Source organism: Hypomesus transpacificus, chromosome 4 (genome assembly GCF_021917145.1).
Source record: "Hypomesus transpacificus isolate Combined female chromosome 4, fHypTra1, whole genome shotgun sequence".
Lineage (NCBI taxonomy): Eukaryota > Metazoa > Chordata > Actinopteri > Osmeriformes > Osmeridae > Hypomesus > Hypomesus transpacificus.
Genome location: NC_061063.1, coordinates 8,841,322 through 8,864,805, shown reverse-complemented (window position 1 = coordinate 8,864,805; position 23,484 = coordinate 8,841,322). Strand labels below are relative to the sequence as shown.

The window sequence follows — 23,484 nt, the reverse complement described above, 5'->3', positions numbered from 1 at the left end:
GCATGTGCGTAGGTGGTCTCAGGGGAGTGAGAGGGTTCTCTGTGTTCACATTGCAGGTAATACCCCCCCCCCCCCCCCCCCCTTATCTGATCTGGCCTTGGCCCAGCAGGGTCTGCAGTACAGGCCCAGCCTCCCTTGGGGAACCCTCTTGCTTCACCGTCTCCCCCCCTCCCTCATCCCACCGCCCTCAGCAAACAGGAAGTGATCTGTCTTCGGCTCAGCCAACTGGCCGTGGAGGAAGGGGGTAGGGGGAGACTGAAGTCAGACTTGACTTCACCTTACATCCTAGATATGCGAGGCTGGAGCTGAGCCCATCTCTTCTCGGTTAGGCATCAACGTTGTCCCTTTCGTAATGGGGAAAAAAAGAGAAAATCTGTCAACTGTTAAAAGTTGTCCTCTTTACGTCTCACCACTGTGGAGTGGTCCTTCATACTACACCTCCGGTAAGGATGCATCGTGTTAATCTCTTGGCAAGAGTGAAGTTTGCCACTGACAACTGACCCTGTTGCTTTGGTGTGTTTATACGTGTGTGTGTGTGTGTGTGTGTGTGTGTGTGTGTGTGCGTGCGTGCGTGCACAGACTCACCCTTGCCCTCTCTGCTCCTGCTCTTGTGTGAAGCCCACATTCCAGCCGGGGTGTCAGGTCAGCACAGGCGCTGAAGGATAAGTAGTGGTTTGCAGGCAGCATCCATTTGTTTCACCTCTGATTAGGCCCAGGAATGTCAGCCATGGAGAGCTATGGACGTTCCGACAGCCTCGTTTGACACCTCGACTATTGGTCACTACAAAGAACAAGCTGAAACATTATCCACCCAATGGCTGCCGGCTTTATGGGCACTGGAAAAGTTCCTAAACATTATATTTATTTTGCTTGTGTATACTGTGAGACAACTTTTGTTTGACACTACTCACTCTGCCACCTGGCTTTGTTTGCCTGTCAGTGCGGTCATTTAATGACTATTTGAGTGTGTCGATGTGCTGCTGTGAAAAGCAAAATATTGTCTTGAAAGGGAGAGAATTGAGCTGAGTCAAATTAGAAACATGGGTTAGAGAGTTTATGGGAATGAATTTTTGTGTATTATAAATGTGAATTATGAATTTGAAATTGAATTTAAAAAACTTGAAAACATTTGTGCATCATATGCTTTTTTATTTTGTCTAACACAACATTGACCACTTTGTTACAAAATAAGTTTAAATAAATGGTAAAATTGAGGTAACAGCAGTCTCTGAAGGCACATTTCTCGACTATTGTTATAATGTCTATGTTGTATGCTTACTTCAAACCACCACTATGGTTCTGGAGGAATAGGAACAAAAGGCAGCGCTTTCCTCAGGAAAGTTATACTATTTACTGCAAGTATGTCACTAAGTTCTATGAATTCCAGATACAAAGAGCATTTCTTCCATTGAAACTTCTTGTAATATAAACATTTAATAACATTAAGAATCTTTGTTGTTTCGTTCGTTGTTTGTAGTTATGCAATACATGTGCACATAATCATTAAACATGGACTAAAACCAATGCATCCTTAATTTCATCCTTGAGTCCACTTATGAGATCTGATCAGCATTGCAGAGAAACATGAACAGTCTGGGTAGAGAGTTCAATAAGGTTGTTGATGTAAAGCAACATTCATAGGGGATGTGTTAAAAAAATGGTATTGTTGAAAAATATTGACAGGTCATAGATTGACCTTCAATAACCCAAAGTGGCACACAAAATAGTAGTATACCACAAAAGTATAGCTGAAACTGGCACAACATGCTTCTACGTTGTATATAAATGCATCTGTGTCCATGTTTTCATTTTCTCATTTTTAGAACAATGGATCACAATCACTTTTGGACCTTGGCAGGGATATACATGTACGTCGCCAATGACAAATACAAATAAATCCAATAATAACGTGACATTTGAACTTAATAAAATAATCAGAAAAGTTTGGCAGGACAACAAGTATGTAAGTGGCAGCAAAACCATGGGCCGAAGCTCATTCTCAGAACTGTTGCAGTACTAGACCAGTCCATATAAGACAAACCTCTCATACTCAAGGTTACCTTGTAAGCTTGTGGTTTTTCTATTGTCCATAGAAAGGTAATGTACAAAAGGTCATATAAACCCAAATGCATTAGGTAATTGTGTACAGCTCTAATACAAATAAAAAATCTAACATAAAATACATTTACAAGTCCCCAATCATTCTGCGCAAAACTTTCAATATCTCCCATATGGCTTATGTGGACATCCCAGATGCACAAAATTATTTTTGAGATTCATAGTGTCGTCTCGGAGTCTAAACCGAACGTGAGCCATGTGACCATCAGCTCCAAGCCTAAAAATGGATCAGTCAACAGACCAGCAGTAGTCCCCAGGTCCAGAGTGAGGGACAGTTGAAAGAAGCATCAGTTCAGAGTATGCTTTAAAAAAAAGTCTATCTGTCCGTCAAAATAAGAGTTCCCCTCTCTCAGATCATTTAGCTATGGGCTGAAGCATCTCTTCTTGTTCCACCAGCCCCTCCTACCCTCTTCTTCTCCTGTGTGTGTATCTCAGAACGCAGTCTCAGGTACCAGACAATGGCAGCCGAAGTGAGCGAACCAGACGACTTCCCGGTACCTTTGTGTAAAGAGACAAGGCAACAGAGTGGAACCAGAACCAGGGAGGGCTCGTCTCAACTCGACAGCTTGATGTTTGGCATGTCTTGGAGGCTGAAGGGAGGGGTGATGCATGGAGGAGGGAAGGAGTTCCTAGGAGAAGTCCAGGGGGCGGATCATCATGGTGGTGGCTCGTAGCGAGTAGCTAGCGCCCTTGAAGTAGTGCCATTTGATGCCGTTCAGTTTGCCCACATGTTGGCCCTGCATAAAGTACATGCCATTGAGGTTGGACGTGCCACAGGCGTCAAACCACCAACCTTACCAAGGCAGGGAATGAAGAAGGAGAAAAAGAGAGGGAAAAAAAGGAAAGGGAACACATTAGTGATCAAAAAACGTGGTGCAAATGGAACTAAAGATACAAACCTTGTGGGTGTGCCACTGCCAGAATGCTGCTCGGACTGAAATAGGTCAACGTTATCATCTCTCTCCTACTGTACGTTGTTCATGGTGTTCAATCGGGTCACATGGCCCATACTATTGAGGGTCTTTTCCTGCACTCACCCCCAGTCAGCAGGAGAGCACACTTGCACATGCAGTTGTCGTTGTCCACATCCTTGGTGCTGAAGTCTGCCCCGTGGATCACCAGGCTGCTCTGCCTGCCGGCTGTCCCGCTGTGACTCTTCAAGAACAACCTGGAGGGAGGAGGAAGAAGAACGGCATGAGGAGCGATGGAGAGGTGGTGGTAGAGGGGTAGGGCCCGGGGAGAGGGGGGGTGGGGGGAGGGGCAGGCAAAGAGAAGGACATTCTGGTTATGTGAGCAGCGCAAGCAATGAAGAAGAGGGAGAAGACATAACACACTGAGTGAGAGACTTCCTGAGAGAGTTGTCCTTTCAGCAGTGATTGACTGCATCAGCTCAGCAAACTGAAAGAGAGAGAGAGACAGACAGACAGACAGTGAAGGATATGCACAAAGGGGAGAGTAAAGAAAATGAGAGTCAGAGAAAGAAAGAAGGGTAGCAGCAGAGGTGTAAAGAGACAGAGAAATCTGGGAAGCACGTTTTTGACTGTGTGCCCCTGAACGTGTTGTTTAGACCCTGACGGGACAGATCTGAAAACAAAGACCAAGTCATTAAACGCTGAGCCAGCTGCTGTTCAGTCAGATACCATTCACCACACCACCCCTCTGCCTGCAGGCCTGTTGTGTAGGCGTGTATGCCTCAAGTACACAATGTCCCTGTCTTTCTCTTTCTCGGTCTTTAAGTTCTGTGCCTACTGTCCTTCCTGTGTGAAGGTACCACATTCTAGAGACTATCACTGACCAAGGGCCTTGCTTTCATTATGGGAAGAGAATGAGTACGTGAGAGAGTATATTAAGTTCTAGACATGCAGACATGCAACCCTAAGCGATATATTGCAGACGGTACAGTATGGCAGCGGGCCCAAGGGATGGCTGTGTGGAACCTCCACATGTGGAACCTGTAAATCAAAGCGCTCCAGCTGCACTGCTGAGAGACACATTGATCCAGGGGCCTGGCAGAAGGAGGGGGGGGGGGCAGCACACAGGAGCCCCTGTCTGGGGCACCGGGGCTGGAGGATGGAGGGTCCTGGGGGATGAATTGGGCTGGAGGGGTTAGGTAGTGTTATTTGTGTGTGTGTGTGTGTGGGTGTGTGTGTCATACTCAGTGCTATCTTCGTGGAAAAGATCAACTAATCTTAGAATCTTATCTAAGCAAAAATCCAGTGTAAAAACAGTCAAGATCATCTCTCACTCACCCATATGCTCCCTCCTCCTTCCACACACACACTTCTCAGATCTCGGTTGGAGCATGTGTGAACTGTAAAAGACTCCAACAAGGGAGAGTCCAACGCTTGTGAAATCTCTGGTAGTCCAGACTAACCCTAACCCTAATGATGTAGTTCCTCTCTCCACCCCGCTGACGGCCTTCATCATTAGGAACTCCTTCTGAGTGCTGGACTGCTCTGACCCTCCCTAACCCAGGGAACAGCACTGAAAGACCATACGAATTAGGTCCACACAGGCAGAGAAAACCGAGTAACCTAGTAATTTCCTGAGATCGATTCCTGTCCATAAGAATGGACAAGGGAAAGGGTGACCAGAGAATTTCGCTCACAAGTTGGCAATATCTTACTATGTCAGGTCACAATATTTTTTTTTTCTTGTGATGATTTGAATGACGTTTCAGTGTTTCTCTCTATTGTTTGTGTTGGGGTTTGGGTTGGGGTTGCGTGAAGAGACTTCTGGCTGCGTGAAAATCTCCCAACTCGGAAGAAGTCATGTTGGCGTTTCCCCTAGAAGACACTGGCATGTGGATTCCTGAGGAAAGTCATTTGACGTGAGAGACTCCTGTATTTAGACAGCTGTGTCAATGGATGACTCGGACATGGAGAAAATGTGTGACGGTGTCACATAGGGGAAATCACCCCACCGCTAAAGCAATACTCATAATACTCAAATGTATGGTTGAGTCAGATACCTAATCAGAGTCTGTCTGTAGCACAACTTCCAGAATGTCAGAACAACCAAGGAAAATGTGGAAATGGGACACAGCACTGTTTTTGCAGGAAGGTGTGTGCTTGTTCAACATGGGATGCAACGGTGGGTGTGCCTGCATGTATTCACAAGTGTGTATGCGCGCGTGTGTGTGTGTGTGTACACGCACTGTTCATACAGTCCATGTGTATAGGCATGTTTGCCTGTGTGCCAAAACTCCATACTCTGTGACACATGCAAAAGCACCATCCTGTCTCTTCCAGAGTGCAGAGATCCAGGCCACAGCACACAGCCCAGACCTCACACCTGGATCAGCTCTGGGATCTTATTAATCGACGATACTGTGTGTTGTGCTGGTGGTAATTTACCACAGAACTAAGGTTTTACATGATTGAGGGATAACAGCTGGATGGTATTCTGGGTGGGACATACCCAAGCCCAGAACCCCCTACTGATCCAACCTGGGCTCACTTAACGGGCACACACAAATCCAGCTAATTCCACATCCCCATAAAACCGAAAGCCAGTCCATGCAGGATAGAGCCTGCTACTGCCCTGATAAAGACCAGACGTGGCCACACATTTAAGCCGTTTGTAAAAAAAAAAACTGGGCAGAGACAGTGCCAAGACACATCATCAAATGAGAGATCCAGTGTGACACTGACGCACCCCTCAAACTAGCCTTCTCTGTGTTTACGGGGTGCTTGTCTTGTTTTAGACCAGACCACTAATCCAACTCTATTGACATCTGTATTTTCTCTTGCTTGCGCCATTATGTAGTTGTGTGATAAGTAGGCCGATTTAAGTAGTACAGCCCAGTCGCTCAAGAGGAGGACAGATTTTTGCTCTGAGTGCAGTTGTTCTGCTGTCTATCTGTGGCAGACATGTAGATGTTTAGCCTGTCTAGTCTCAAGCTGCACTTCATCCGGAGGGTTAAACATCTGTGTAACCATTGCAACCCCCACCCTACCTCTCAAATGCACCCCGGGCCAATCTGATTGGCTTTCTTGGAATAACCGTGTAAATTTGATTGGCTAAGGCTCATTAATAAACAAAATGTTGAATTGGAGGGGGGGAAGGTGATGTGAGCCTGCTCAATGACACCCCCGGGAAGAGATTTTGGGGTCTTGCCACGTTGTTCCCCAGCTTTCATCCAATAAGGGATGTTGGTTTGTTTGTCTTCCTTCCTTGCCATGTATAAATGACATTCGAAACCCAATAAAAACCTTGAAAGTCACTATTGCCACACGTCATTAATACACTTTGTTGATGATTTCAACGAGTCAATGCTCAGGAGCATTGTACATGTGTGGGAAGTAAGCAGAGCTGCAGGGGTCATACGGGGATGGTTGTGACATGTTTGTGATAACAGGCAATCATTTAAAAAATGACGTGGTTCAGCAGTGATCTGAGTTTTCTCTACTTGCTCTACAATCTAGCACACAATCAATATCCAGTTTTTCCTTTGAAAATAGATTAAACTGTTTCAAATGCAAAATGTCCTTATTAGTGCACAAAACCAACAAGGCATGTTGTAATAATATCTGTAAAGCTGATGCCAACATACATGAGACAAAATATAAGGGTAGCACTACATCAAATGCAGAGCACACAGACGCAGAACAAATACGTTGTGGTTATTTTTGGGCCCTAAACATAGGTCTCACTTCTTGGCTGCAGTCTTATCCTCTTCCAGTTCTCAATGTAAATACTGTGTTATGTGTTGACTGTACTTTATACCTAACACTGGAACTATTCAGAGATAGAGACAGAGAGAGACAATGAGACATAATGGCATGAGCTAATGCTCTGGTGAACAGTCTAATGTTGTGAAAACGCTCTCAAAATGCTTGGATCTTGCTTACGCTCTTAATTGGTTGAGACTGACTTGACCATGTGGGTGGAATGATTGCATAATTGAATAAGTGACTAGTGTCTATAATCAATAAGGTGCCTGACGCTACAAAACAAGGTTGTGTGAAAGGGACTATGTAAGGTACGACGTGATGAGTCATGTCTTAATGGACAATCACTAGCTCCTGTTAGCGACACATCTAGAGCTTCACTCTGATTAGTTACTCTCTGTTCGAAACCCAATGGAAACCCTGAAAGTCACTGTATTGCCTGTGGAAAGACAAGGGGAGAATGGAGAGAGATAACACAGCAATAGATAGGGACGGAGACAGAGAAAGATAGACAGAGAAAGGGAGCGATACCATTAGGCCTTTGCAGCACAGAGACGGTCACAGTCAGTTCTAGAAGACTACCATGCAGCTACCACCCAGGGTGAGGGAACATGGACTTCCACTCCCCAGGATAAACACAAGGCCCAAAGTGCCATAAGTCACGCCTGCCATAGCCCTCTATACATCAGAGACTGCACTCTGCTCAAGGCACACACTACGTCCTCCCCAAACAGTAGAGAATAAAGAATATCATAAATATGTCTGTTTCTCCACGCAGCACCGCACACATGAGGCCAGGCCAGGGCCTCTCTGTTTTAACTGCCATGTTCTATTACCGAAAAGGACTTGGCCCAAATAGAGGATATTGCTGTCCTACAGAGAGTTCATGAAATAATTCCTCTGGAGATGTTTACGGGTGTGTTGTAAAACAACGTACTTCTGTGACTGTCTGAAAGTCTGTGCAGAGGTTGCGTTCTCTATAAAGTTTCTTATTAAATTGTGTGTGCATGTGTGACATACATGTTCACCGTTATATAAGTGTGTGTGTAGTTTGTGTTTGTGTGTGCGTGCTTAAGCTTTAACATGGCACCTACTGTGGCATAGACTTTCAAAACTGACATCTTTGATCTTTTGACTGACACGGCTCAACCTAGTCTGTCGGCCCCCTTTTATCTCAATGAGTGCCGGACACGATCAAGCATGCTGTGGGTCCGTTGGGTGCTGTTGCACACCTGGCAATCATTATGCAGCTGAACTGAAGCTTGATTGGCTCATAGCAGAGGTCAATTACCATGGCCAATGGATGACTTCCTAGCGAGGACTGAAGTACCAATGCACCAATACAATTGTATGAAGACTGTTTTATCATGTAATTAACTTGCGTCCCATAGAGCACATGCCATCTAGAGCTTTAACCTTTAACAAACCCAAACGTACAATCTACGTCTAATGCTTTGATGAAGGAGCCAGCCACCCAGTTGTTCTTCCATGCAGTCTATTAGAGACTCATGCTGGTAACGCTGTCTGGTAACCTGGCCCCCCTGTAGCTGTGTTCCGTGGGGGGTGGGGGACCTGGAGCCAAACCCCCCCACCCCCCACCCCCCATCTCAGTGTGAGCCTAGGACAAGGCAGGTCACAGCCTCTTCGAAACCAGCCTCTGCCAAGACCCTCTCCCAATCCCTCACATCAAACACTTCAGAGCATGAGATTTCTGTCTGATTTCTCCATGGGATCTGGCCGTTAGCATTCAGAGAAATCCCTGGATTTAGCAACTTGGCTGCACCGAGAGGAAGGATATTGAATAAAGACAAGCTAGCTGCTTGAGAGCATAAACATATAGGCAAGCGGAGTGTTTTAGCGAAGCTGTGAACCTCACTTGTGTCTGTGCATATGCTTCACTCCTACGTGTCTCTGCACAGCCTTCAAACAGAACGTGTTTGGGGGGAAATGATGGTTTATTCAAGAACTAAGAAGCTGTATTAAATCTTCACACGCACATCTCTGCTTAAAAAGCACCTTAAAACATACACAGACACAAATCTACTGACCCACATTGAACGTGCAGGCTTCAACTAACAAGATTAACATTTCTGGAAAATACTCTAAAAGTTTTTGGACTAGGAAAGAACACTGTAGTAATTTTTTACAGTTGGCTACCTAAGTAATCACTGAAGTATTGCTATGCTACTGCTGTCCATGCAGTTAATGGATTTAGACTCAGGTCGGAGTTGAGAGTTCATGTCTCACATGACCAGATTTGACCCCTGAATAATGACGGTGTACTTGACCTCCTCCTTAAGGAACAACATGTATGTGGCACTATCTCATGGCCAACTGACCCCCCCGGAAATAGTATCCCTGACCTCCTTGCAGTCCCTCTCCACAACCCCCCACAACATATACACACACACACACACTACACAACCAAGCAAACACAGGCGCACAAATTCCCGTGCCCAAACACAAGCTCGAACATTGCAAAGCTCAGACACACACGTACAGGCATCACACACAAACTTACTGGTAATTAAGTAACCATAATGTGCGGCCCAAGGAATTGTTGTCCCTCATTACAACACTAATGTTTTGGTTCATGGAACAGCCTCTAAACAGCTACAAGCATCGTTTTCTACGAGAGTGATTACTCACAGCTATCATTTTCTTCTCCCTCCTCAACCTTCAAAAGACGTCTATTAAATGTAATTACGCACACATCTATTTTGTAGAAAGCATTAGCATGACCTGGCAATGTTACAGTACTGCTTTCTGAATCCTGCTACAACCTAGCGAGTGTGGTTCAGGAGGGCTGCCAGCCATGTTATGAAGCAAGCTATCATTTGACGTTTTTACAATTAGTGGTGAAATCTTTTAATCAGATTTTTTACATTTTCAGATTTGAGTATTCATACTCTGCGAGGTGCATTAAAAGAAGGGTGGTTGGATTTGGTTTCAAATGATCAATCATTTGAATAATGAAAAATGATTTGTAAAATGTTCAGCTGTGTTATGGAAAATATAAATATGATATGGCTGGTGTTATGGGTCATTCTCATGAAGCTTTAATACAATTTCCCCTTTGCAACAAAATGTCTCCTTTTTCAATCATTCCCGTACTGCTTCTTTCCTTCTCTGTGTGCCTACATTTACTCTCCCTCTCTCTGTCCTCTTAGATAGATATCTGTCTCTTTTTCCTCCTTTCTTCCCTACATCAATCTCTTTCATAATGAAGGTTTGAGGCCTCGTTTAGTGACGTGTACAGTAAATGTTGATGAATGAGTGTGATAAAAGAAATGTGTTGATACTGTGAATGTCATCAGGAAACTATTTGTGGGTCAGTGAATTACAGGTTTTTCATCCACCAGCAGCCTCCCAAGACAAACCACTTTGGTCTGTGATGGAGTGTTTTTCTGTATTGTTCTGAGGGAGAAAAGCCGCTGAGATGAGGGGAACCTCAAACACAACACCGAAAAATAACACTGATGGTTTCACAAGCTATTTACTTAATCATTGTGTACCTCTTTCACTCTCCATTGTGTATTTATATATGTGGTCACAGTGCACTAAGCCCCAAGTGCTCATACTGTAAATACAGAACTAGTACAACATGGAGAAAACCTACAGTGCTGCCACCAGAAGACAGTAGAGCGACAGATAAGGACACAAGAAAAAGGAGAAAAAAGACCCGAAGAGATTACACTCTAAATCATCCTCTGGGTTAATCATTTCTTATTTAGCCGGCTGGACAGAAGCTGAATAAAGTAGTGTTGGCTAGTCTGAAGCATGTATTTCTGGGCCTGACAGTGGGAGTAGTCATAAATCTGACAGTCTGTGTACATGATCTAACTACTGGATTAATTAAAAAAAATCACAGGTTTTGCGGGAGTAATGTGGGAGTAATTTCCATCAGAAGTTATATTTAGGTTATACCAAGAAGCTGCTTGGCAGAAAGCAAACATTTCCTGACTGGCAGGCCTCCATGTTGTGCATGATAAATGTGGATTAATGGGCAATGCAGAATTTTCATTGCTAGATTACTGATGCAAGAGCCTCAGCTTGTGGTCTTGTTTCTGTGTGTGTGTGAGAGCAAGAGAGACGTGTGGTTGTGTTTATGTGTGTGTTAGCGTCTAACTGCGCATGACTCCGCTATTTTCATTTATGCGTCATAATAAATGTGTCTGCCTGTGTTGGAGTAGATTAGAGTATTCCAGTAAACCCTGCAACCGCCAAAGCCCAAAATAACTTCAAATATAAACACAGCAGGCTGTATCTACCACTACAATCTCATGCTTGCCACAACAGCAAATGGGAGTTGAAGAACCTGTCGCAGAGTGTTTCAAAGTGTAGCATGACTGTGTTGAGGCAGAGCAAGCAGACAACCGGACACAATTGTACTCAGGTTGTTAGGGGGCTTGAACCCTCGTTTATTTTGGCCCTGAGAAGCTATGTGTGATTATCATGCCAGAAGTGTTTGCAAGAACAAATCTATTTCTAGAGATCAGGGTGCTGATTAGATTCCTGCTCTCGTGAACAGAGCAGAGTGGAGCCATCTTCAAAGCCCTCTCAACACTCCAATCAGATGAGGAAAAGTGTACAGTGTGTTTGTGGCACAATTAATGAAGCAATATGTATGTGTGATTTTGTGTGTGTGTGTGTGAGAGAGAGAGAGAGAGAGAGAGAGAGAGAGAGAGAGAGAGAGAGAGAGAGAGAGAGAGAGAGAGAGAGAGAGAGAGAGAGACTTTCTTCATAAGTGCCAATGCAGTCTAAGTTTAAGCCAGAATCAGTGGTTGAGATATTTTTGCATTGAATTTCAAAACACATTGGCTGATCAGTCCATATTGTTTTACATATGAAAGACATTGCTGGAGCCGACAGAGACAGACCCAGTAAACTCCTAACACTTTAGTAGGAAAAAGTCTTAAAGCAAATCCTGTCATCGCATATGATTCAGATTGATTCCCACAAATTCAATATGACAATCATCTCGGTGCTCCTAGCTATGGCCCAGCACCTGACACCACCATTTTGGACTTTAAAGCGGTAGGTTTTAAAGTGAAAGCTTTTAAGCTATGGCCTCAGTGTCTCCCTTCACTTTGCAGTAAATGGAGGCAATGCCTTTGGAAAACAAACAGGGTTCCTGCCGGAGTTGAAAGGAGGACATGTCAAACTAAAGGACCTCCTTATCGCAGGGGAGCGTGGATCCAACGGGTTGGCTTCAATTGGAGTTGTCAGACCATCTCCTCTCCGAGAGAAGTGATTGCTCTGCAACGTTGAGGAATTTCCAGCAGTTTTTCCAGGCATCTGCCTCAGTTTGAGGAGGCCTGTGTGCTGGACTTAACCCTCTCTAAAGAAAACACCACCACTTCAGGCCCCTCGCGCTCAAGGACAAAGTATCCCTTAAAAGGACGTTTTTGGTGTGGATCGCAAAATGTAAGCATCGAGGAGAAACCAGAGGAAGAATAGTCTCAGAGAAACTCTAAGATAGTTAAAAAATGACTTAAAACCATAGTCAATTTCAGCCACACATGATCTATGAACGTCTATGCAAAAGCTTCAATGTGTGTTTGTGATAGGGTGCAAAGATTTATGCTCACAGCTCTGTTGGGTTATATTTTAGTTGTTTTAGTATTACAAAATATGATGTTATTGTTGCACTGTACCTGGCACTAAGACAGGTAGAGAGACTGATAGACTGTTATGCTTCTGATCCTTGATAACTTTGTTGACTGTACTTACTCTAACATGTGCACTGTTTGTGTGTGGTTATGCATAAAAAACTACAGCTAAATTCACAAGATGTAAGTAACGTTTAATAAAAAAGAATCACCTGTAGTTGTGTTTCTCTGAGCCGATGTAGAAGCGGTCGTAGAGGGAGAAGGCCTGGTGTCCATCCCAGTCGGTCAGCTCCACCCTCAGGGCGTACTGCCGCTGGCTGGTCAGCAGGAACACGTTCTCGTTCCCCAGCCAGTGCTCAGCAGACACGGAGCCGAACCCCTGCAACACAGAGGGAGGAGGAGGAGGACAGGCCCTGAGTCAAACCAGATTCATTGTGATGACTTTTGGTTTGTTGGAAGTGACTGTCACTTCAGATCCCCCATTTTTTTCCCTGAACTGTAGTGCAGAATTCTACTGTCAAACCGCAACTTTCTGGGGTGCTGGTTTCAGTGTTTCGTTGGGAGGGATCAATGATGTTATTAGAATGGATGGGCCAAACCAATTTGGTGTGAGTGGAGACTGGGCTTTTGTGTCTGACATCTCGCTGTGTTCACAGACATGGCGGTTTGCCCTAAGTGAAGCTCTGCCTGGCATGAGAAACTGAGTAGCAGGATTGTATTAACACAACATAACATTACACCCGTGTCATACAGTGGAACGCCCTGGAGGACTGACTGAACAGCCATACCTGTTTATGAGAATATAAATGAAGACCAGCTGAACGAAGTACCCACCTCAACCTCTCTTCTCCTCCACCTCCTCCCTCTCCACCTTATACTGCACTTTCCCCTTCTACCCTATCCACCCCTATCCTTTCTCCTCATTCCACTTCTCTCCTTCCGTTCTTTCATTCCTTTCACTCAAAACTCTTTCCCAACACCATTGAGCGAAATGACAATGGCACAATTGTGTACTCCTCCAGTAACATTTAGACTTCTGCACGGTGTATGCACAAGTATGACTGCATAATCAGAAATGGGATGACATCGCAGCTCTGAATGAACGGGACCGTTCCATTCGAGATGGTAGAAGTAGATGTTCTGGGCACATGGGACGTGGGTAGTGGACTCTACTGTGTGTGAATGTGCCGAGTGTGTGTGGTGACTGTTGGAGTGGGAAGAGACAAAGTAAATACCGGGCATTCCTCTGGGCTGAGACGTGTCCTGCTGTGTGGGTGGAGGATAACGGCACAGGGAGATGGAGGGAGAGAGGAGAGAGAAAGAAGGAGGGAGATCTAAAGTGAGAGAACACTGGTAGAGAGATGGAGAGACAGCGAGAGAAAGAAAGAGAGAGGGACACAAAGAGGGAGAAGGAGAATGGGAGAGAGAAAGAGACTCTGGGTCATGACTCTTACTCAATGTTCCCGATGTGCTCTCCTTAGATTGGCCTTTGTGCAGGCCAAGCCCCTGTGGCTCCGACTCCCCCCAGAGCCCTGGCTATAGGCTGACGTGGGTTTGGAGTGACTCCCCAGTGTTTCTCCCTGGCTATTACAGACCATAATGTTCCCTCACAGACAAACCTCTACGCTACTCATCGGAACCATGGCTGCAGATGAGTCCACGGCCAGTCGGAGCGTTAGAACAAAGGTTTTGGAAAGCAACCGTGAGCATTCGTGACTGTAGGACTTGGCCACCAAATTGTGGGGCAAAGCATGTGAAATATGAACAAAAAATATGAACATCGACAGGTCTTTTTGTGATACTGTGTCCTCCATACTGACATTGTATGGGAGAATGCACTGCGAATATCAGTAACATACATTCCCTTGTGACAAATACACAGTTCTGCTAATGTCATTATAATCATCACAGGGTCATAGGGTCACATCGTTCATGAGGTGGGGTTGTCGAATCCTCCACTCTCAATCCCCCAACAAAAATGTGAAGAGGCCAGACAATGTTGACTAAAAGATTTAACGATCCTTCAAGTGTAATAAATGCTCGACCACGAGCCCACTGAGACCAACAGCAGGGAAAATGAATTACACAATAAAACACGATCAATCACCTTCAGATTTCTCAAGGAAGGAGGTAGAGGACCAGACGCCAGCACATCAGAGCCCCAGTATGTGGGGGTCTCTCTGCACATGGTCAAAAGGCTCCAGAACCAAACCTCTCTCCTTGTCTCTTTCTTTCTTTCTTTCTTTGTCTTCCTCTTTTTTCAGTCCCCTCTTCTTCTCTCTCTCACCCTTTCTCTCTCTGCGGTAACAGGTGCAAGAGCTGTGTGCTTCAATAATTGGTTTGTGCATTGGCAGAGTTAAGGTTGTGGTGGTCATTTGAAGTTCCTTACGTTTGAATCTTTTCACAAGTCCAAACTTACATTTTTATAAAAAAAAAATGTAATGGTTTGTATTTGCTTAGAGTAGGCTAATAAGTAAGAACTGCAGGGAAGAAGGAAAGAGAAAGAGAGGAGGTTAGGGGGAAGGAGAGAACAGAAGAGGACAGAAAGGAACATCTTGAACAGATGTTTCCAGAGATGTAGATGGGCAGATGGTGCTGGTCCTTGAACATCTGGTTGAAGTGTTCCACGAGGTGCGAGTTCGACCAGTCTGGGGTGGAAGAATTCTACGGACCCTCTTTCTTTTCAACATGCTAGACCAATGCCAGGTAACACACCCCATTTGTCATAATCCACCAGTGAAGACATATGTGAACCAGTCTAGCATGGCTTGACCGTCTCGGGTGGATGTGTGTGGGTGTATTTACCATCTTATACTCTTTCCATGTTCTTTGGAAGTCGACACTCCCGTCTTCTCTGCGTTGGATGATAGTCCATCCTCCACCAGCGGTCTCCATGTTACAGTACACCTGGAAACACACACGCACACACGAAATATGTGTTAATAAAAAACCATTTCAATTCAAACGTGCAATAATAACTTTAGAAGGGATCATGCTGTAGATGTTTGAGTTCCAGGAGATGTAAACATCCTCAAACATCCTCCATACTTGTCTTTCAGCACTATATCTCCCACACCCCACTGTCAGGGGATCTGGATGACCACATACCAGTGGACACCTGGGTCCACCCTGGCCCTTAACCTCAGAGCCCCAGCTCTCTTTAAGCTGATAGGACAAGTGTATCTTCTCAGGGTTGGGGGTCTTTGTTTGAGGAGTCCCTGGGAGGAGCGGAGGTCTCTCACCTCCACCAAGAGTCCAGCTGAACACACAGCAGACCAGTCTGGGTGTAATTAAGTGAGCAGCCTCGACAGAACAATTCCACGAAACCAGACCCGAGGCGACAAAACCCCCCGCCACCTTAAACTCACCCCTTCACCAACCTCTCTCTCTCTCTCTCTCTCTCTCTCTCTCTCTCTCTCTCTCTCTCTCTCTCTCTCTCTCTCTCTCTCTCTCTCTCTCTCTCTCCCTCTCTCACACACACACCCACACATCCTCACACACACCACACACACTTTCCTCTGCCATCAGTCCGGCAGGGCTGTTGAGGTAGGTAACACCTGTTTAGACCCTTCCCCAGCCCCCGTCTCATTCTAATGTTTAAACCCTTGTCCCCACCAGGCTGCCAAATGTATTTTGAGCCCTTTGTTATTCCTGAGGCTGCTGGTATCTGTCTCTCACAGTCATTGAGCACTATGCTTGTTGTCTAGTAGGTCAACACCTTTCCAAACAGCGAGTGTTAAAAGGAAGTGCTGTTTCTAGAAACACACGCCCTCACCCACACAGTACCTTTTTGGTCTCCTGGGGGTTGATGTTGATGGTGTAGACTCCGTTCTTGTGGAAGCCCGCCTGGTAGAGGTCGGCACAGTCGCGGAACCTCTTCTCCTCGTCCACACGCTTCGTACTGTTGGGCACCACTGAGGACAAACCCCCACAAGGTGCAAGATATACATCACTGTATGTCCAACATCAAATACACTGGCATCCTCTGGTGTTTGTTGAAAAATATATCCCCTGTCAATTGATCTTTCCTGTCAACACTTAAATGGCTGCCTCATGACTGATTTTAAATTGATTGTCAGGTGTCTGATGTTGGTTAATCCCTGTCTTCTACAGTGGAATGCCATTTTATACCAAAATACATGACAGCTGTTGCTTCAACCCCGAGTTAACACATTCATTCAGTTGTACAGTTGGAGTGAGACCGAAGATGTTGAGAACGCTGCGTTGAAAGTGCAACTAACACAGGTGTGCTAAATCTAATGGAGGATTCAGCTACTGTATTTGAAACATAATAACTTCTTCCCCATGCAATTTAATGGTCTTATCTCAATAAAGCCAATGTGAAAAGTCTAACTTAATTATAAACACATGGTTAACAATCATTTAAACCACGTCTGTAATCTTTGAAAATGGTCTTGAAATAACGTGTTCATTGAAATAAATAGCGATTGTTGTCGCTGGAGTTTGAAACCTCGTCATTGTTGACACAATACTTTCCAAACTTTAAACCCAACCGGGTCCATTTTATCATAATTTCAATCTCCACATCAAGGAGCCAGGGACCATGTCAGAGGATAGAGGCAAGGCAGAAGCTGGACTGGGACAACTGGATCTCGCTGTGAGTATCCCGTAACTTGAAGATAGCATCAGAGAGAGTCTGACTGACAGCCGTTCTTATTAGCAGGAGAGAAGCTGTTCATCTGCTCTGGTGATCTCCTGCTCTTTAACAGAGCAGCCCCTGATACTGACAGGTCTGGTCATAGAGCCAGCTGGAGACATTTCCATCTGTGGATAATTATGGCGGCATTATTTTGAAACCAAGCAAGGGGGCTGAGGACAAAATACTACAAGCTATAAATTTCAAGTTCCTGTTATAACAAGTGGTTTGTATTTACCCTCCTAGTTCTTGTTATATCTATTGAAATTCCTTCTGATTTTTTTTCTCTTTTCTCTCTCTTTTCTCTCTCTTTTCTCTCTCTTTTCTCTCTCTTTTCTCTCTCTCTCTCTCTCTCTCTCTCTCTCTCTCTCTCTCTCTCTCTCTCTCTCTCTCTCTCTCTCTCTCTCTCTCTGTCTCTCGCTCTCTCTCGCTTTCTCTCGCTCTCTCTCTCTCTCTTTCTCTCTCCACCTTGGCCCTTTCTCTCTTTTTCTTTCTCCCAAATGAGTGGAACATCTCAGTTTTCAATGTTTTCACTTTTGAGATTGTTTACACAGAGGGGATGTCACTGAGAAAGCGAAATGTGTCAGCGATCCTTGAACCTCTCTTTGATCCCCCCCAACTGAGTCCGACACTCGGCAAAGGAAGCAGGCCGCTCATTAGGGCACTTTTTGTCGGCCATTTTGACAAAGTATTGAATGTCACTGACAAGAGCCTCCCGTCGTGACAGGTTGACAGAGTGGGACCCTGTGCTTGTGGAGTCTAACACAACAAAAGACAGTACAGTCAGGCTACAATTGAACAGAGGGAGGGAGTCACTGGGACACCTTCAAGCCGTCTAAGGGATCTCTGTTGGAGGGGCTGATTTGGACTCACGCTCCACATTGTCCACTCACAGTCAGAACAACTTCTCAACAAGCCGGGACCAACTGGGGGGAAGACGTTCAGCATAGGGACCGACTGCTATTGGAGCGGCACCCTTGAACAGTGTGAAGGCCGACTCTGCAAATGTTATTTATGTCCCAATATTTATTTACAGACAAATATTTTCGGGTTCAGTGGGGACTCGTATTCAGTAGGGGGTTCATGTGAACAGGACAGAAGGGCTAGGGTGTTTGCATAAATCAGTTTATTTGCCAAATCAGTGAAAATGGACCCAAAGAGACTGATACAGGGAGTTTAGACAGACTGTTGCTTGTCCCAGGGCGAGCCAAACGTACCCCAGAGACCATCCAAAAGCCCTGGAGGATTCCCATGGTTCCCTGCAGATCCCGACCATCATGGAAGACCCTTAAGGTACTATACTAAATCTTAATGAATTAACTTAAGGATCTCAAAAGTGGACCAAACAAATCAAACAGATGCCAGCAAGGTCAAGAGAATATTGTTTGGAGATGCTCCAGTGCAGCTTGAGCTTTGTAAACAGGTGTCATATGGTCATTGTAGCTTGGCAGGCTATGCCCACTCGTCTATGTCTAACTGTTTGTTACATTTCTCCAGAGAAGACCTCATGAATACAGCACAAAGAGCAAGCAGACAAAATGGCACAGAGTAAGAAAACCTATTGTTGCTATTCTATGTCATTACAGCATCAGGTTTTGCTCCATCACAGTCTGGCATACACGGTTCAAAACATGGGTATTTTGTGAGTCATAAAAGGGCTTCACTAGAGGCTAAATGATCATTTATTCTACAGAGAACACTGTACCCACAGCGTGAGCTAAATGCCGGGAATTAAAATAGGATCTCCCTCCCGCCAGACAGCAGTATCCCGGCTGTAAAACTGATTGATGCCATTCATTAAGTAGGATCATAGAATACTGTAAAACAAATTCATACTTAGCGGCCAGACATTTTTTGAGGAGCATTCCAATGCTGAGGTCAATTACCGCTAATAACGTGTCTTGGCTCATTGCATTCTACTAAGGTTTTAGGTAATAGTTACAACCTAAAACGTGAGCTCAGTAAACCGATCTGGCCAATTAAAGGATGGCTGTACAGGAGTTCATAATCCAGCTGTGGAAAATGCATACTTTAGCTACTCTTAACAAAGAGATAATAGTTTTTTGGCGAGAAACTGTTGTAGTAAATGTTTATTGAGACTTCAAATGATGAACTCCCTGTTCAGAGAAGGCCTCTTTTCCCCAACAGTAACTGTCAGTGATGATTTGAATCCCAGCTCCAAAGGAAATGCTACGGTTCAGTTTTCCAAACAGAGGCTAACGCAGGCAGACGCCATCCAATGGGATGAGATGCTAACCCTCCACAAACAAAAACAAGTATCCGTTTAGAAAACAAACAGTGGAATCTCCTCATCACAAACACACATACACACACACACGACACCACACACACACACTCACTCACTCACTCACACAGACACACACAGACACACACACTCCTCAATCCCCCCCCCCTTAAAAAAAAGAAAGAGAAAATGAACCTTGTGGCTGTTAGCTTTTGCTACAATGATGAAGATGGGATAGTTCTGTTCTTGCCGGTCTGTACTAATCAGTGAGACCTCACCTCGGACAGACAGGCTTTCCCTCAGGAGCCATTACAACTTGAATTATTCATCCTGGGGTGAGGAGGGCGACCCCTGGCACCCGGTTGGCCCTCAGAGCCACCTCCAAGGAGAAAGCGACCAACCACAGTGCAGCGGTGACCATGTTTCATTTCTATCGCTTTTCTTTAAAACAGCCACTAATCATGGCTGAGGGGCTGACAGGCACGTAAAATGGCCGACTAGGCAACAAGATGGTAGTTAAGCTGCCTTTGTGAATGATTTAAAACTGATGACACAGAGTTATTTATTTTGTTGATCAATTAATGACTTTCAAAAGATAAATAATACTACATCATTTTGGATCAGCATCATGGAGTCACTGATTGAAACTCGAAACTTCCTCTAAGCGTCAAAAAAGATCTACTGCCAGAACTACGAGAAAGAGAAAACTCTGAAAAGTCGTTGACCTTCTTGGTATGGATCATTAAAGCTAGATTACAATGGGATTAATATGAAGCATGTGTTTATCATGCGCTACACTTTTCCTCTAATGTGTCCAGTCACATCCAGTCATGTCTTCTCATGTCCTGCCTGACAACACCGACAGGCACAGGATGTGGATGTCAGGCACAGGAAGCAATGTGGGGTCTTGAGGCGTCACAGGAGGAACTAGCAAACATGCACAGGGGATCTCCGTTTCAACGACGCCACCAATCCCCAACCTGGACCTTCACATGAAGTCTCATGTGACCAATGCGATCTGAGAGCAGACATGGGACCAGGAAGGTTTATTTGGGATGGGGGACGGAGGCTCTGCTGTGGGGAAGGGGGTAATGAGTTCACTGCGTTGGCTAAACCTGAGGGTCGAGTTGCTGTGAGGGTCAAGCGGTGAGTCCAGAGGGGACGGGGACACACACGAAGGAAGTATATTAGTCATTATTCACTAAAGCGTCAACCCCAGCCCCTAAGATGCTGAGGCGTGGTAAGCCATTATGGTAAAGAGAGTAATACACTGAGTGATGAGAGTGGGGCTTGTTTTCAAGGAAAGGAGATTTCCTCGTCTCACAGTATGAAGCAGGGTTTATAGAAAAAGGGCATGACAGCTTCAACGCCAGTAAAACAGGCAAGCATGTAACGGGGCTGTGACATCACAGGGATTCCTCTCTGGATGACACGCTTCTGTCCAGTTGCAACAGTCGTTACTAACTGAAGATACTGAATAACACAGTCTGAGACCAGGCAGAAGGGTGTACTCTTGGTCAAACGGCAGATGTATTGACTTGGACTCATACAACAAGCTGTGTGTCATTAGTTAGACCCTGTCTTTGGTATGATAAAAACCTCAAAGAACTCCAGATTATGTGTCTTAGTAGGGAGTCAGATGGCTGAGCGGGCTATTACGGCTGAATCGGGCTATTACTCAGAAGGTTGCCTATTCGATTCCCGGCCGTGCAAAATGACGTTGTGTCCTTGGGTAAGGCACTTCACCCTACTTGCTTCAGGGAGAATGTCCCTGTACTTACTGTAAGTCGCTCTGGATAAGAGCGTCTGCTCAATGACTAAATGTGAATGTGAATGCCTTCCGAGTTGTACGGTCCCATACCTCCGTCTTTGGAGCAGAGGTTGAGAAGGTTGTGCACCGTGTCCATCATCTCCTGCTGCTGCCGCTGCAGGGCGCTGCTGTTGCCTGTGGCCCGGCTGAGCTGGGTCTCCAACTCCCGGATCACCCCGCTCTGCCTGCCCACCAGGACCTGCAGGCTGCCCTTCTCCTCCCTCAGGACGTCCAGCTCCTCGCGGTGCCTCGACTCCATCTCCTGCATCTTCTGCTCCAGGAACCTGGGGAGGAGGGTCAAGGGAGAAGGGTGAGAGGGAAAGAAGGAGCGGATGGAGAGGAGGAGAACAGGATCGTCTCTGTTTGCGGATAAAGTCAGAGTCCAAAATTTACTGTACAGTGGTATCCACTCTTACTTATAGAAATGAGAGAAGACCGTGCCAGGGTGTGTTACGGGAACCTAACCATGTTCTCTGTGTTTATAACATAGCTGACTGTTTATGTCAGTCGGCTTAGTTGCCATGAGATACACACACAAAATAAACAATGCTTACATTTCATCATCACTGATTACACGTAAGCCATTATAACTGTATCCTATAGTCATGCATTTTACAATTTCTGCCTGAAAGATGATATTGACTGACACAAAAATGCATAATCTGTCCTCAAATCATTCAATTTATTATTTTTAAATATGATGTGATTTCAGAATTGCTCAAGTTTTGGAAATTGTGCTCTGGAATCCATTTCCACTTTCCTAAAGCACAGCAGTAAAATGAAAGAAAGTACATGTCATTTTGCTCTATTTTCTTTCCTAGGAAGCTGTTTTAGTCATATGGATGTTAAGGACATGTACAGCTGTGTGACTGCAGAAGACCAATGGACGCCAGGGACAAAGCTTTTAAACAGATGATTAAAAACAATCCCACTGGTCCAATCAACGTACAGACTACTATGAGAAGCCATCCAAAAGCCATTTTCATTAGATAACATTGCAACATCCTAGGAAAATATAGCCTCATACCGTTTATAATGTTTGACATGAGGGGACCCAGCATCCTGTTACATGGTAAATGACACACTTAACTGAGCTGGTGTGTGGAGGAAGGACAATATGTCCTCATTATCGTGCAGATGTGTGTTGTTGGGGATACTGGTCTTGCTTGCCTATCCATATAACTATCCTCAACGGAGGATCCTGTTCGGCATCTATCACTTAGACCTCTCTCCAGCTTTTGCCAACGTAAACCTTGTCCATTGAATGACAAAATCTGCGACAGCCCATTCTTTTATTATCAGTACAACATATATCAAAGTCGGCTGCAGTTGAAATAACTAAAATAGTATGGAAGATTTGGTGTCTGCCAAGAACGTTTTTAACATAAATCTGCAAGTAAGTGTTTGAAAAAATAAATTACCCATTTTTTTCATGGAGCTTGCTGATCTCATTGGTCTGGACCATGAGCTCCTTCTCCAGCTTGTTGGTGGAGAGAGAGTTCTCCAGCAGCTGGATCTCCAGCCTGGACGTGTGATTCAGGACCTGCCCAGGACACACACAGCTCAGTGGTTTCCTCTGTCACAATGGTGATACTTCAATCCAAACAGTGTTGGTCAGAAATATAAGTTATTGCTTGAAATAATACGAGAGACTGTTTTTTGACACAGGATAATACTTGACTGGGGTGCACAGGAAGAGAGACTACAGTATTGCTCAGTAAATGTATTTTTAACACATCAGCAAAAAGTAATGTCCCCCCCAGAAGATCTCCTTATGTCGCTTTCTCAAGCTCCCAGAGAGAGCTGGAAACACAGACATGTGCACATTACATATAGCGTCTGAGTAGATATTTATTAGGCATCCATATTGTCTTTGGCCTGTTATTCCCCCCCACCCCGTTCAGCATTTTAGGGGTGGCTTCATGCAGAATAGTTGTTGAAATGGTGCGTGGTACAGATCCTGTGTGGAGGGGGAGGGGAGGGGATGGCGGTAGAGAAAGGGCAATTCCATTGTCATTTCCATGCAGTTTTTATTTATTTAGAGATCTTTTTATGGTTCTTAGAGGAGGAGGTATGTACCTGTGTCTCCACGTCCGTCAGCTTGCGTGTCTGCTCTGCTGTCTGGGAGAGGAGATTGGTGCCCATTTCCAACATGGCCGCCGTGTGGTTGTGGACCGCGCTCTGCTGCAGTTGGGCCATCTCAGTCTTCATGCTCTCCTTAATGTAGTTCTCAATCTAAATCAAAATAATAACAGAGAAAAGAATTGCCACAAAGTCATACAGACAGCAAAATGTCTCATTTGAAAACATAGACATAAGAACACCTTCAAAATCAAGAAACCTTTCGGATCCTTACAAACTACGTATAA

The 23,484-nt window shown here is 45.0% G+C and overlaps 1 protein-coding gene and 1 long non-coding RNA gene across 2 annotated transcripts in view; one reads left to right on the top strand and one right to left on the bottom strand.

Moving 5' to 3' along the window:
* Window positions 1–247: 247 nt before the first annotated feature.
* On the top strand, window positions 248–2,157 carry LOC124467459. The gene is made up of 2 exons (XR_006956080.1): window positions 248–443; window positions 580–2,157. It is a non-coding gene; the product is annotated as an uncharacterized LOC124467459 (long non-coding RNA).
* angpt1 (angiopoietin 1) overlaps window positions 1,152–23,484 on the bottom strand; it is a 41,422-nt gene continuing 19,089 nt past the window's right edge. The window contains exons 2-9 of the mRNA XM_047019743.1: window positions 23,195–23,350; window positions 22,537–22,658; window positions 21,167–21,399; window positions 16,190–16,317; window positions 15,209–15,310; window positions 12,616–12,782; window positions 3,156–3,286; window positions 1,152–2,911 (exon numbers count right to left, since the gene is read on the bottom strand). Of these exons, the coding sequence (XP_046875699.1) occupies window positions 2,748–2,911; window positions 3,156–3,286; window positions 12,616–12,782; window positions 15,209–15,310; window positions 16,190–16,317; window positions 21,167–21,399; window positions 22,537–22,658; window positions 23,195–23,350 (1,203 nt within the window). The 3' untranslated portion in view covers window positions 1,152–2,747. The remainder of the gene's footprint in view (window positions 2,912–3,155; window positions 3,287–12,615; window positions 12,783–15,208; window positions 15,311–16,189; window positions 16,318–21,166; window positions 21,400–22,536; window positions 22,659–23,194; window positions 23,351–23,484) is intronic.